General features: G+C 37.3%; 1 protein-coding gene across 4 annotated transcripts in view; it reads right to left on the bottom strand.

Moving 5' to 3' along the window:
- LOC126375135 (uncharacterized) overlaps window positions 1-15,316 on the bottom strand; it is a 38,884-nt gene that overhangs the window by 13,369 nt on the left and 10,199 nt on the right. For all 4 annotated transcript variants that reach the window (XM_050021983.1, XM_050021986.1, XM_050021984.1 and 1 more), the window contains exons 3-4: window positions 8,078-8,205; window positions 422-478 (exon numbers count right to left, since the gene is read on the bottom strand). In XM_050021983.1, the coding sequence (XP_049877940.1) occupies window positions 422-478; window positions 8,078-8,205 (185 nt within the window). The remainder of the gene's footprint in view (window positions 1-421; window positions 479-8,077; window positions 8,206-15,316) is intronic.

Raw genomic sequence — 15,316 nt, 5'->3', positions numbered from 1 at the left:
TCAGAGCGGTTCGACATGATAAGTGACTACTCATTTGCCGGACTTGGTACGGTAGACCTCCTGACCGGGGTAGAGTCCTCAGCGCTCACCATTTGGTTAATGGACGGAACACTCTAATAAGTCACGTCAAAAATCGAGATATTAAAGTAAGTTTGAGAAGACCTTATTAAGCTTTTCTTTACGGAATTTATAACACTATATTTTTGAGGTACAATTCCAATCATGATATTTTTGATATAATTTGGAAAAATTTAAAAATCATTATTTTTTGTATAACGCCATCTGCCGAGTTACGCTTGAACTCCCATACCGGCACAGTTCACATGTTGAACGCAGCCATAGAGTCGTAGAGTTCGTATCAGTTATCGTACTTCTCTACTAATATCATAGATGGCGCTCAACTTGCAATATTTATTCTTACCTTGATCTCTTCAAGAGATTTTTCCGCGGATTTCGCCTCTGGCGATGCCAAGCTGTTCTGTAAACAAAACATAATGCAATAAGTTAGTTCAGTGTCAAGAAAGCATCATAGCAATATCGGAACTGCAGTAAAATTAAAATATAAATCATTTTGAAAAAAATATATGGAAAAATTGAGCTTAAAACGCTATTTGTTTGTTTGTCTGTCATTATAGACGGCGATACGGCTCACCAGCTATCATATTGGACTAACAGAAAGCGCGGTGAGGTGTGGGTACTTAGTTCATCATAAGACGGATGTATCTCTGACTACCCCGATTGGGATATAGTGTTGAGTTTATGTGGTGTGTATATGAAGAAAGGAAGAGAAGTGTGTCAGGATCGAAGCAAATGGAATTCCATAGTCGCTGCTTACCCCGGTGGGAAATAGGCGGTGGTGAGCTTACTTGTGTATGTATGTCTACGGAAATAGACGGCTGTCTTTATTGATGATCATTAGAAAAAAAATATTAGGTACCATGTCAGGTAAGTATAAATTTAGCAAAATTATCTGAAGGACCAACCACTAGCGCCAGCGCACAGCGCTTCTGGTCCACACGCCCCGTCCACGGTCCACGGGTGATGAGTAATAACTCGGACCTAACCTAACGTGTTTCGGGGCAGGTGCCGCATTACGTAGCCTTATAGTGAAAGCCTCATCATCATCAGCCCATTAACGTCCCCACTGCTGGGGCACGGGCCTTCCCTATGGATGGATAGCTAGATCGGGCCTTAAACCATCACGCGGGCCCAGTGCGGATTGATGGTTATTAACGACTGCTAATGCAGCCGGCGACCAACGGCGAGGAGCTTGAGATGAAAACTTTTTTTTTTGGTCACCCATCCTATGACCGGCCATTGCGAAAGTTGCTTAACTTCAACAATCGCAGACCGAGCGCGTTTACCGCTGCGCCACCGAGCTCCTCGGTGAAAGCCTATTAGGATATAATCGTGAGTTTATGTCATGTTCAAAATACCTAATGAGTAACAACAATTATATACTAATAAAACACAATTTCTAGAGCATAAAGAAGCCAGCGCAGTGTCGGTGATCACTTGTTATCGGTAATCCAATTGTCCGTCATTATCATTGCTATCGAGTTGCACCATTATCACAATTAGATAATAGTTTCAAGTGGCCTTATTGTGATCGCTATTTATAGGTCTCGGCAAATGTATTGGCGATTTTCTATATCGTAAAGATGTGTATCGGTTTTCAAACAATATATTTTTTATAGTTATACCATAGGGTAGGTCTTCTTCTATCGTGTGGGTTGTGAGGTAGATTACCAACCCCATGAACCCTAATGTCAGGGTTATTATTAAGTGGATTCGATTCGGCCTTTTAACCCGCGAAGGGAAAACTAACCCAATACAGATTAGGTCACATACCTCCGAAAATGGATTTCTCGGGATTGTGGGTTTCATCACGATGTTTTCCATCACCGCTAAGCATGTTATAATCTAAACAAACATTATGATCTAAACATAAATTCGAAAATAAATTCGACAATCATTGGTTTAGGCCTGTGCTGGATTCGAACCTGCGACCTCAAAGTGAGAGACAAGCATAAAGGTAAGCTACATCAAAACCATTTTTTTTTTTAAAGAAATATTGCTATTTGATATTTGCACGTATAAAAGTGCGCAATGTCAACAAATATCCAATAGCAGTATTTTTTTTAGTCGAATTGCTTCAATGTGGCCTTTTGAGCTGCCAGAGCGAATATTTGTGCGAATTTCTTGCAGCTTCTTTTCCCCGACTTTACAGGTAGTGAGAAGCTGCAGTAGTTTTAAGCGGATGAGATGTTCGTTATGTAAAAAATGACGACTCAAAGTGTAACTATGTTGCATACTGAATAAAGATATATTTGAATTAACAAGAACTTCCTCTCTTCATCTTTCAATACTTCATTCGCTTGGCAATATACAACGCTATCGATTCACAATCCTGGCACCAAATAATTGTATAAATAAAAAAGAATATAAAAAATCATACGTTAGAATGTCAATAACCTTTAAAACACAGTCTTCAAAACAAGTTTGCATTAAATTCCTTATTAAATGAGGTAAAAAAGAAAAAACTAAGGTGTTTAGGTAGGTATATCACAGAGCGTACTAAAAAGAAAGTTTGTAAACATCGTTATGTTCTTTTTGCGATTTCTGTGCAGTGCTGGAGTGTTGCCAGGGTATTTGCTCGGGACAGATTATCTCGTTTTAGATATTTGTCTTTGACTACTTTTAGATACTATATTTTGGTATTTTATTTACCTATAGTATATAAGTATGCTTACGATTTACCTTTTTTGCCGGATAGGAACAATCCAGTAAAATTTTCGAGAAATTTGGATCATGATAATAAAACCTCATGCAAGTCCATTCAGTGGTTTTCGAGATTCTTTTTTCGTGTGGGTGGAGTACCAACCTTATCAACCCTGGTGCCAGGGTTACTAATTGAGCCGCCAAAGGGCCCTGACATAACTCATGTAACGATTACTTACTTACAAAGATTTCAAGATTAACCTAAACATACAGATGAAAAACTTAATTTTAATTCAGTTTGTACGATTTAAAATAGTGTTGTTCTTTACTAGCGATAAGTGGAAGAAAGAGATAGAGATAGTTTTGGAACTGGCAACCTAAATTAAAAGTAAGTTTGTGTTGCTAGAATCTTTATCAATGTATTTACAAAATCGCCATATAAATAATTAAATGATGAATGAGTAACAAAGCTGTCAACTCACTTTCTAAGTTATATGGATTACTATCAATATTAAATACAAATTGATTATAAAATAAATACCAATGTAGGTGAAGGCGCCACGTGAAACAAGATAATAAATATTTTTTATTATCATTTTCTTACTTTCCATTTTATTTTTAAATGTACGTGATGCATAACAATATAATAAATGCCCTTTTGAGAGATCGAACAATTAACTTTCGAATATAGGTTGTTACTTAATAAAAAAAAGTACTTCGTTTCTGAGACATAACATTTAAAAAGAGGTACGGACGCACTATTCTTAGCGCTCAGAGCAGAGTGCTAATGATTTTTGAGAAATTACAATTTTAGCAGTTCTGACCTGACGTTTATACTTATTTCACCAGTGTAGCGCCATTAAACATTTATAATTAGACGTTTATTTCAGGGTTAATTGTAAGAACCTCACTTAAGCTTGATGCACACATACTTTGTAATATTCGGTTTGTAAAGGTAATGTAACTTTACAGATCGGAGGATTACATCAGTGAGGAAGAACCGCTACTAAGCAGCTAAGCAGTATTGCAACGTAATGCTAAAGAAGTCGGCGGATATTAATGAAACTAACTTGACAAGTCATAATAATCATATGCAGAATCTGCGACAGTAGCGCCGCGGCCTTCTGGACTTCTTTCGTATACGGATTATATTTTAAACATAGTTTATCTTTTAGTCTTTGTTTTGTAGTAACACTGCAAATGTTATAATAATACAGGAAATTGTCTAAAGAAAAAGTTCAGTAGGATCTTACTCTGAACCGGCGTGCGTGTGTGAAGCGATTGATGAATGTGGAGGAAGCAAGAGAACTGTGCTAGGATCGAAGCAAATGGAATTCCATAGTCTCTGCTTATCCCGGTGGGAAATAGGCTTATATACATACATACGTATGTAATAATACAGAAGCATTCGCCTGCTCTTAGATACTTTGTCGCGGCGCCGCGCGTTATCACTGTATTCGACTTTATGAGGTTTTGAATTCATGTTTGGATCGTAGATAATTTATATCACGTGGTTTCTAAGATTTTATTACATACTCCTGTTCCAGATCTATGTGGAATAGAGAGTCTAGCACTCAATAATAGGTTGTCTTATATCGTTTATTTATAAAAGTAACTATTAGTTGGACAGAAAGGGTTACTAATGAGGAAGTGCTAGTAAGAGTAAGGTAAAAGAGGCAAATATTGAGAGTTATATTGACGACGGAAGAGACAAGATGATTGGACACTTAATAAGACACGACGAATTTATTAAAAACATCATACAAGGAAAGCTACAAGGAAAGAGAGGAAGGGGAAGACTGTAGCAGAGTACAAACTCTGCACATACTGGCCTTTCGTTCTGACCGTCATCATTTAAAATTACGAAATTCTCATTCCATTCCGTATTTCCTTTCATTTTACTCTTTTGACTCACTGCATCTCCAACCTTTATAAAAACAACAAGTATATTATATTGTTTAGGGCCGTGCCCTCTAATTCTTGATTCTTTTGTGAAGTATGTATATTGTGAACTATGTATATTCCTATCCTGTTTGTAAAGTGTTTTTAATAAACTGTATATATTCCTGCTTGCTTCTAATTTATCACCGTCATCACCAATCACTCCCCTACTCTGCCGGCACGTCGGGATACCATATCCTCACCACCCAGCGTGCCGCAAGACCAAGAAGAACTTACATGGAACAGATTAAAGAGAAGGCGAACGTCGTGTCTTATAAGGAAGTGAAAGAATTGATAGACAAGAATGGAGAATGCTACACCGACAAGCACGTGGCTCTTAAATTAGTGGTGATAAAACTAACAAATTTACTCGCCTTTTCCATATAGAGTTAGACTACGAATTTCCATTCATTTCGGCCATGATGTACAATGTCATTCTACTTCTACATGCACTTAAACAGCGGTTAGTTGCAGCGATCGACCTTTGCAATTATATGTTCCCAATTTGGTCAACGTACGTTCTACAAGGTCTACCACTACGTATGATATTCTGCTTTCAAAATTGAACAGGGTGTTACTGAAATCGTAACGAAAACTTTGAGGAATGATTCCCACCATGATTCTAAGTAGATATCAAGTGGAATTTTCCGTCGAAAATGCATTCTGAAAATAATTTAAAAGAAACACGTGAGTAGGCATGTGAAGACGTTGGTCTCGGCTACTAGCCGTAAAACACCTCTTCAGTGGAGCAGCGTGGTGGAGTATGCTCCATACCCCCTCCGGTTGATGGAGGCTAGCTACTAACGTTTCTAGTAAGGAATGCAATCCGGATCTCGCGGGGATCCCGACTACCTTTTCGAGATCAATCCCGACGCTTAATATGACGAGATCTCATACGAAATTGACGGGGTTGGGCGAATCTCCTTGCGTTATACTGTTTGTTTTGAGTTCGCTGATTTCCAAAGAAAACTTAATTATTTAATTAGTATTACTGAAGAAAGGTTTTTGTTTTCTTTCAAAAATATCTTGTTTTAATTAACCTCACTATCACAAACAAGCAGTTCTCATCGTTTTCAGCCATCGTAACTTTTTTTTATGAACTAGACAAGATCCCGAATCGATTTTGCGATTTCCAATCGGGATGGCATTCCCTAGTTTCTTGGCTGTTTATGTTGTATGTTATAAGCCGTATATAACAAACAACTGGTTCTTAACCCTTCGAGCATCGCCTACGTACTATTAGTTAACTAATTTAGATAAGATTTGTGTCACCTTTATGATATTCCTGACAAAGTAATCAGCATGGAACACGATTTTGTTGTACAGCACCATTTCAAAACTTATCAAAACAAGAAAATGCATTTGTTCTTACAAAATCTGTGAATAAATTGAAAACAATGTACCTAGGTTAGTAATAAAATTTGCAACGTCAAGATAGAAAGTGATCGAGAGGTTTGCAACGGTTCTTATCAATAAATTGGAAAGTCGGGCCGTAGGTACACGTCTCACTTTTTTAATCGCGTTCGATTTACTGTAACTCTGAATAAAACTTGACCTAGGTAGTATTTTGGTATAATCTAAAAGAATATTTCCTACCAAGGCAATGAGACAATGTATATTCATTTCCTGCTCGGTGGCGCAGCGGTTAACGCGCTCGGTCTGCGATTGTTGAAGTTAAGCAACTTTCGCAAAGGCCGGTCATCTGATGGGTGACCACAAAAAAAAAAGTTTTCATCTCGAGCTCCTCCGTGCTTAGGAAGGCACGTTAAGCCGTTGGTCCCGGCTGCATTAGCAGTCATTAATAACCACCAATCCGCACTGGGCCCGCGTGGTGGTTTAAGGCCCAATCTCCCTATCCATCGATAGGGAAGGCCCGTGCCCCAGCAGTGGGGACGTTAATGGGCTGGTGATGATGATGATGATATTCATTTCCTTACATATTTACATGGCGTCCTTTTATAATCTTCTATCGTGTGTGTTGTGAGGTGGATTACTAACCCCATCAGCCCTGGTGTCAGGGTTATTATTGAGCCACCATAGGCCCCTGACGTGACTCATGTAACGACTACTTTACTTACATCAGTAAGTAGTAACAGGCTGATCACCTTATTGTTCAAAAAGTAAGATGATCCGTGCTTCGGAAGGCACGTGAAGCTGTTGGTCCTTTTATAATAAACTATTTCTGTGAACCAGTTCAGTACAATTAGTGATTATATTTCAATAAGATAACATTTTATAATCGTCTCAATGAGCGGTAAGAATTAGATCTGTCAAAATACGTAAGCTACTGTTATAATCCGTAGGGATGTATCAGTCGATATTAAGTCGATCAATTATTTTCTATCTACATACATAATACATAAACTGCCTATATACGTCCCACTGCTGGGCACACTTTGTCGGACAATCAGGCGATTCAAGCCTGAAAAGCCCTTACCAAACAAAGGACAGTCTCACAAAGTGATTTCGACAATGTCCCCATCGGGAATCGAACCCGGACCTCCAGATCTTGAGCCTAACGCTCTAAACACTAGACCACGGAGGCTGTTATTTTCTATCTAACAGTACTTATTTTGCTTCCTCAACATTCATCAATCGTTTGATGTACGCACTCACAGCAGCTAGCAATCAGGCTATCTGTCACCCCAGCGTTTTATCTCGTTTTCACGAGGTCTGCTTTCCTATAGTAGGGCCAATGAGGGACTTTCAAGTCAATGTTCACAATATAGATAGCGTTGTCTGTTGTCAGTGGCTGCAAGTTGTCTTTGATTGCTTGTGGCTCTGCCCAACCCATTAGGGATTACGGACGTGAGTTTTATGTTTTATTACGTTGTAATACGTTACGTTACGTTGTAATTATCTATTTTCTCATTACTCGGGACATAATTATTCCAAAATACAATGTAATGGCAGAAGCATATATAAAAATAATTGTTGCTTGATACTTGGATCACATTATGTATAGAATTATGTTGCTACCTATATTGCTTTTCTTTGATAAGAATAATAATGGGTGGAAAATGTAATTGTGCCTGGGTGTAATAAAAATGGTCATCATTTAAACCCAAAAACCAAGACAAAAGATGTCTGTTATCCATGAAATTAGAAGTTTAAAGTTAGTTCCAATGTCAAAAACCGTCAAATGAGGTCTACTAAATTGGCTCATTGGTAGTTATTGACACGTCCAATTACATTACAGATTTAGGTGGGTAGACTATTAGGTAGACACCTTTGAAAACACTTTTCTATGAGTAGAATACTAAGGTATAATTTGGAATATTAGTAATCCGTCCGAAGGTCAGACAGGCTGTCGCTTCTGTAAAAAACCGGACCTGTTGAATCTTCAGGTTATATAGGCGGACCCTGTGAGAAACGGGATAGTCATAACGCTAGGGAGATGATGAATAATACATACATCAGTGCGGTCCATGAGCATAGCCCGAACTCTTGAGTAGAGCGCCTCTTCCCGCGCACGCGCCGCTTCCCTGATCTCGCGTACCACGTCCGTCACGAACCCCGGCCCGTACTGACCGCCTATCATACCTGAAATATGAAGAAATTAATATAAAGCATTACATACATACATAAACTCACACATATTTCGCGCCGTGGTAAGCAGAGAGCATGGAATTCCATTTGCTTCGACCCTGGCACTCTTCTCTTGTTTCCTCCACATTCATCAATCGTTTCACAGACGCACGCCGATTGTTTGCAATAAGATGTGAAAAGGGATTTTGAATCGATTGTCACGAAAGTCGATTAAAGAACTACCCATCCTTGCACTTTTGACAACCCTAGCAGTTACTGCACACATACAGTGGTAGACAAAAAGATGCGACAGTTTTATGGACAGTATAGAAAAAAATTGGCTGATTATTTTAGTTGTGTTTACTTGTCCAAAATAGGCGCGGGGACGGCGCTCCTTGGCAAATCTATGAAAACATCTCACGCACATCAAGGAATTCCTTCATCATATCACATAACTAATTTAAGAGCCACGCTCTTGTCGGTGTAGCATTCTCCATTCTTGTCTATCAAAGGTCTTCACTTCCTTATAAGACACGACGTTCCCCTTCTCTTTGATCTATTCCATGTAAGCTCTTTTTGGTCTTCCACTTCCTCTCTTTCCTTATAGCTTTTCTTCTATGATGTTTTTAATAAATTCGTCGTGTCTTATTAAGTGTCCAATCATCTTGCCTCTTCTGTCCTCAATAACTAGCACTTGTCATTAGTAACTCTTTCAGTCCAACTTATTATTTCCATCCTCCTTCAACACTACATTTCAAAGGCCATTTCATCACGTGGATAAATCAAATTCCATAAAATAGGTACCTAGCATACATTGGCAAGAATAAGATGTTTCACAATAAGAGCCAACGAATTTAGTTAAGTTCAAATCATAGATAACGTAGTCTTTAGTAGTGTACTACTTATGATAACCTTCCAATGTACTTATTAGAGGGCAATTAAAATAATTATGATAAGTGCAATACTGGTACTGATCGTAAAACATGCTGTAATGATTTGCGTTGTTGACTGAGTTGCTTCTGATGTTCTGGCGTTATGTAACCCTGTCGTGGGATTCTACTGAACTTTGTAAAAGAAACGATAATTAATTAGGTGTTGTGGTTAACCAGATTATGTATATACCTATTTATGTGGGATATAGAAATAACACGGGATATATTTAAAATGTCTTTACTCCTTATATTTTACTCAAAACATTACACCATCGACTCACCTTTCTTACTTTAAAAAAACTGCCTTACGTCCCATTCATTAACCATTCTCCTTTCATACCATAAACAATCAAATTCCCATTCATTATCCTTACATAGTAATCTCACTTTCCTACATTTATATTTTCCTGGCTTTTCTGGCTATATATTTTCCATTTCCTTATACTTTTGTGAAAAAAATAGAAAGCTCGGTGAGGTGCGGGTAATCAGTACATCTTGCGGTGGATGTACCTACCTCTGAGCGCACCCCTCGTTCATACAAACAACCTCGATTTACACAGACACTACACATTGACATTATCGTATACGCGCATCTGTGTGTGTAACGTCTGACATCATACGATTCAAATCTACACTATGTTCGAGGGGAAGCGAGGGGCCGGGGGGGGGGGGGGGGAGTTGCCATAGTATTATTCCTTATTTTATGCTCTAAGTACTCCAAATGGGACACAATCGTGAGATTATGTTGTGTTATGTTTTGTGTTATGTGTTGAGGAGCTCGGTGGCGCAGCGGTAAACGCGCTCGGTCTGCGATTGTTGAAGTTAAGCAACTTTCGCAAAGGCCGGTCATAGGATGGGTGACCACAAAAAAAAAGTTTTCCTCTCGAGCTCCGCCGTGCTTCGGAAGGCACGTTAAGCCGTTGGTCCCGGCTGCGTTAGCAGTCGTTAATAACCATCAATCCGCACTGGGCCTGCGTGATGGTTTAAGGCCCGATCTCCCTATCCATCCATAGGGAAGGCCCGTGCCCCAGCAGTGCCCAAGTAGCAACCGATTGTCTTAAAAGAGAATTGTAGATATCTTGAAGGCAAGTAGACTAAATCAAACCCTTGTCTTGGATAAGTCTTATAGGTCTCAAAGATATCCCTCAAGATATCTTGAAGACACAGTTTAGTAAAAGTGGGCACATACTTTAACTCTTATACAAGACAGACTTAAGACAACGCTAAGTCAGACTTAAACCCTACTTTAGACAATGTTCTTGCGTATTCTAAACTTAGAATTCTTGTAGTATCACTTAATACCAAGAATGTATACTTAAAGATATCTACAATACTTAGTTTAGACTATAGGATTGAATTGCACTGAGTCAATTGTAACTTAACGAAGTAAAACTTCAGGTCATACTAAAACGATTTTTACTTCACGCGTCTTTATTTTAGAATATAATGGCGAACATTTACATTAACACAAGAAATGAAGTCTGTAAGAAAATGGTGTCTAAAATATTTGTTAAGTTGTTTTAACAAAAGGTTATTCTGCCGTTTCACATACAGGAAATTATAAACGCATGATTGTTTCTCGTGTAAAATCGATAGAAAGTGTTAAAAAACAGAAGGGCCTTTAATATACCAGAAAAATAATAATAAAATTTGGATTGATTATTCAGCAAATAAAAAAAATGGTGACATATAGTATAGAGAAATTCATTTTCTATTAATATGTGACAGCTGAACGTAGTAATTGTTACTACAACAGAAATATATATCAATTTACTTCAGTTTTTGACGATAATATTGTCAAAAAAATATTACATGTTTTCTTACTGTAATTGCAAAATGGCGTTAAGTAATATTTTTCTAAATGAAGTAAGACTTTAGAAACAATTGATTTCGTAAGAATCAGTTTAGAAAAGTAAAGTCAAGTTGCACTTCATCAAGTACTAGTTAAGATAAATTTTACTTCAATTGTCTAGGAGTATACCAACTTAAGACAAAAAGTATTTAGTGAATTCCTACTTAAAACTCTTATATCTAAAGTGATCCTCTATTTTGATTTAGTAAAGTAATGTCGTAAAATCATGTTTGTTTATTCTGTGCCAGAATCATCTATGTAACAAGTAACAATTAAAATCGAACAAGCTTAAAACCTATGGAAAGTATGTTTGTTTGAGAGGTAAGTTTTTCGACTCGTGGAAGATAAAAAAATATTGTTATGCTGAGTTCTTACTTGGATAGGAATGTGATCTACTTAATTATTTAATATTTATCACAATTGGAACTAACAAACATAAACTCAATTTGCTAATGAGTCTCCGCGCATACATTCTCATAGGTACCTACATGGTTCGCTGACGCAAAGTAGGTACGATCACCGCGCTTCTAATTGCCAACGGAAATAATGTGATCATTGTAAAAATTTACGAGTATCCGTTGAATATTGTATATACGAAGAACCCTTGCAATTTGATTAACGTCGTGTGTGTGCGCGGTAGTTTCTAATCCCACCAAAAACATTATTGTTAAAAAAGGCGGCCAAATTCCCGATGTCTTTATCAAGCTAAAACAATAAAGGAATCGAATCTAATGCCCACTTTAAATGCATTTAACCATACACAAAACTTAAAATAGATATGTTTTGTTTATGATTGTGAATAAAGCTTAGTTAAAAATAGGTACATTTTAAAATTATTAAAAGAAAGAATGAAAGAAGAAAGAAAAGTATCTAGACACGCGGTAGCGTGTCAAGCCAAGTTCAAGAAATAGAACTGGCGAGCCGCACCGTGTGTAATATTTTTGACCCCCTCATAAATCAAAAACTATTTCACATAAACGTATCAAATTTGGCTCATATATTGAGACTTGTGAGATACATATAAGTGTTCTAAATTTCATAAGCTTATCCTAAAATCCTCATTTTTATCATTGACTGACTGACTGACTGACCTATAGATCAAAACTCTTACCCAGTTCCAGATGACCTAGAGTTAAAATTTGGTATGCAGATAGGTAATTAGATGAATATAAAGGAAAAATAAAAAAACTGGCAACTTTTTAATAATTAGATTCTATCATGAACGCTTAACATAAATACCTAATTAGTGCCTGTATCTAACTATAGATGTAAGAATTAGTAAGTAATCAAAACTCATGATAGCCTCTTTTTGTGGTAGGTACGTAGATTAACTTAACATAACATACAATCACGCCTATATTCGGGGTAGGCAGAGCACTAAGTGATCATAAAACCACTTGATGCCACATTCGACAAGTACTTTAAGGGTAGGTAAGCAAGTTGGAACATGTGTTTAGCGGTGATAGGTTGTCAGCTTTTCGCCCACGATACAACACAACTCTCATCCATTTTACTGGCATATTTTTTTTTAACTTAACGTGAATCTTAAACGAGTTTAATAGGTATTCAAATGTTTTATATCTATAAAGTCGACTTTTAGTTTTGAATTTGTCCTTTTAAAAGGACCCACGCGTTACGAGGATATGTACCTATATACCTATAATAAGACAGACCTTAGGCTACAATATATTATCTTATGTTATAAGAAGATATGATATGTTATACTGTTACTTATAAATAAATTTCAGGACTGACCATTGAACTTGGCACCCATTTAGATCTCACTTCTTTTGTCGTTGAAGTCAACAACCAAAGCATTTATCATAATATTGAACTTGGCTCTCATTTCACATTTATGTTTTTGATTGGATTTATTTGTTATTAGACTAATAGGTACCTAATTTTATATTTGAACTTAGCAGGTTTTAATATAAAACTCCATTTTTCATGGTGTAGTGTTGCCGTGCGCTTAGACTAGGTTAGACTAGCTTAGTCATTTTTGAGAAGATTTGTGCGAGACGTAGCTACCTGGGCCGCCACACGCTGGATCGGATTTGAAAAACAGGAACTTAAGATTTTTTTGCCAAAAAAAATGTGTTATACCAATCGATATAAAAAAAATGATGGCAATGAAGAAGATATCGCATCGCTAACAAAAACAGTGGGATGTGCATTATCACAGGTTAATTTTCTGTATTTAATATTCTGCCTTCGAAAACCACCAGATCCTTTTATTATTTGGACGTCATCCATCTTTCTGCTTGCTTCTATTTCGATTTTATCGTCCATTGAATAGACTTTTCTTATGTTTTACTTATTGTAGTCAAAAACGAATAAAACAGTTTTGTATAGGAGCAACAAATAATAAAAATTGCCTTAAGTATATCTAGGCAATCAATTTTTACTTTACAAGACTAAACTGATACTTCACTAAATCAATTTAGTGTTAAGTGAGCCTTCAAATAATCTGAGTAAAGTAAAAGAATACTTGTAGACTTAACAGTAGGCTGAGATAAGACTAAATAGTTTTGTGAATACTTAACTTGGTTTTGTGTATTCTAAATTATCTAAAGTAGGATTTGTTGAAAACTATATTTATATATAGTATTAAAGAAGGAAATGAATTTATGAAGTCCTAATAAGTCCTATTTGACTTGGATAAATCTCACTTTAGCTAAAGTTTAGACATATATGACTTAATCACAATTCTTGATTGCTACTTGGGTGGGGACGTTAATGGGCTGATGATGATGTTTTGTGAACTTAAAACACCAATAAGTTATTCACTAACACAGCTCGACCATTATAGACAAAATAACTTGGTGCGTACGGAGATTTACTGTTCTACTATTCTTTATTCTAATGCCTAAATCTTGTATGGAACAAGACATAGACATACACAGAATGAAGAACTTCAAATATGTTGATTGTTACTTACATAAAAGTCCTTTAAGGTAAACAAAGTTATTCCGATTCGCAAAAACCCGCATTCCGTGACTGTTCACAGTAATGCGAACGCTATTAACTCAACCCTATTTCTGTCTATAAAAAGACGAAGTAAAAACTTCGGGGTGAGCGCGTGCGGTATAATATCTGTCTACCAATGCCTAGTGGGTCACGATACCACGCAATTTCCCCAGTAGACCCAGTTTAGAAACATTGCCAATACTTCGATAGGTTTTCTTTGGGAAATAAGTAAAGTTCTATTGGCTCTGAAAGAAAACTAAATTCTGTGCGATGCTAAGCACATCGCTTGAATAACAATTTGGCTTAAGGTATTTTGTAAAAATGGTCCTGAACAAGTTTACGAGACGTCTGTGGAATAAAATAGAGTAAAATAATCTTCTTCTTATCGTGTGGGTCGTGAAGTGGAATATCAGCCCTGGTGTCAGGGGATTGAGCCGCCAAAGGCCCCTGACATTGCTCATGTAACGATTACTCACTTACATCAGTAAATAGTAACCGGCACCAACGGCTTAACGTGCCTTCCGTAGCACGGATCATCTTACTTTCGGACAATCAGGTAAGGTCAGGTAGGTAGGTTGTTGCCTGTAATGTCCCAACCAAACTAGGGATCACAAAGTGATTTTTGTGATACGTCTCCACCGGGATGCGCACCTGGGGCCTCCGGATCGTGAGCCAACGCTCAACCACTGGATGGATGTGCCACAGAGGCCGTCAGTAATAAAATAATAAAATGTTTATTTTTAATGCAAGACCATTCCACCACCATTTCATCCCATTCACTCACCACCACCATTCTTTCACTTATTGATATAGGTTTCATTATTGTATTAACAATTGTCAATACGCGTGCGGATAATAGACTTGCGTCCGTCTTCATGTATGAATGTATGACTGTATGTATGTATGTGTACATACGCAGACAGAGCGACTGACAACTGGACATTAGCCAAGAGTGACCATTCAAATAATACTATTACTTCGGTTTGTATGCTCCCCTGTTATTGATCTTGCTTTTATTATAAGATTCAATTCAAAAACTATTCATCATCCTATCATTATCCCGTTTTTCACAGGGTCCGCTTACCTAACCTGAAGATTTTACAGGTCCGGTTTTCTTACAGAAGCGACTGCCTGTCTGACCTTCTAACCCGCAAAGGGAAAATCAGCAATACATGTTAGGTCACATACCTTCGAAATGCATTTCTCGGGAATGTGAGTTTTCGCACGATGTTTTCCTTCGTTGCTGGGCACGTGATAATAATTTATGACCCAAACATGGATTCGAAAACAAATTTGACATCATTGGTTTAGGCCTGCGCTGGAATCGAAGCTGCGACCTCAAAGAAGCAAGCGTTCTACCAACTGGGCTACCACG

This window comes from Pectinophora gossypiella, chromosome 18 (genome assembly GCF_024362695.1).
Source record: "Pectinophora gossypiella chromosome 18, ilPecGoss1.1, whole genome shotgun sequence".
NCBI lineage: Eukaryota > Metazoa > Arthropoda > Insecta > Lepidoptera > Gelechiidae > Pectinophora > Pectinophora gossypiella.
This window is presented reverse-complemented; position numbering and strand designations above follow the sequence as displayed.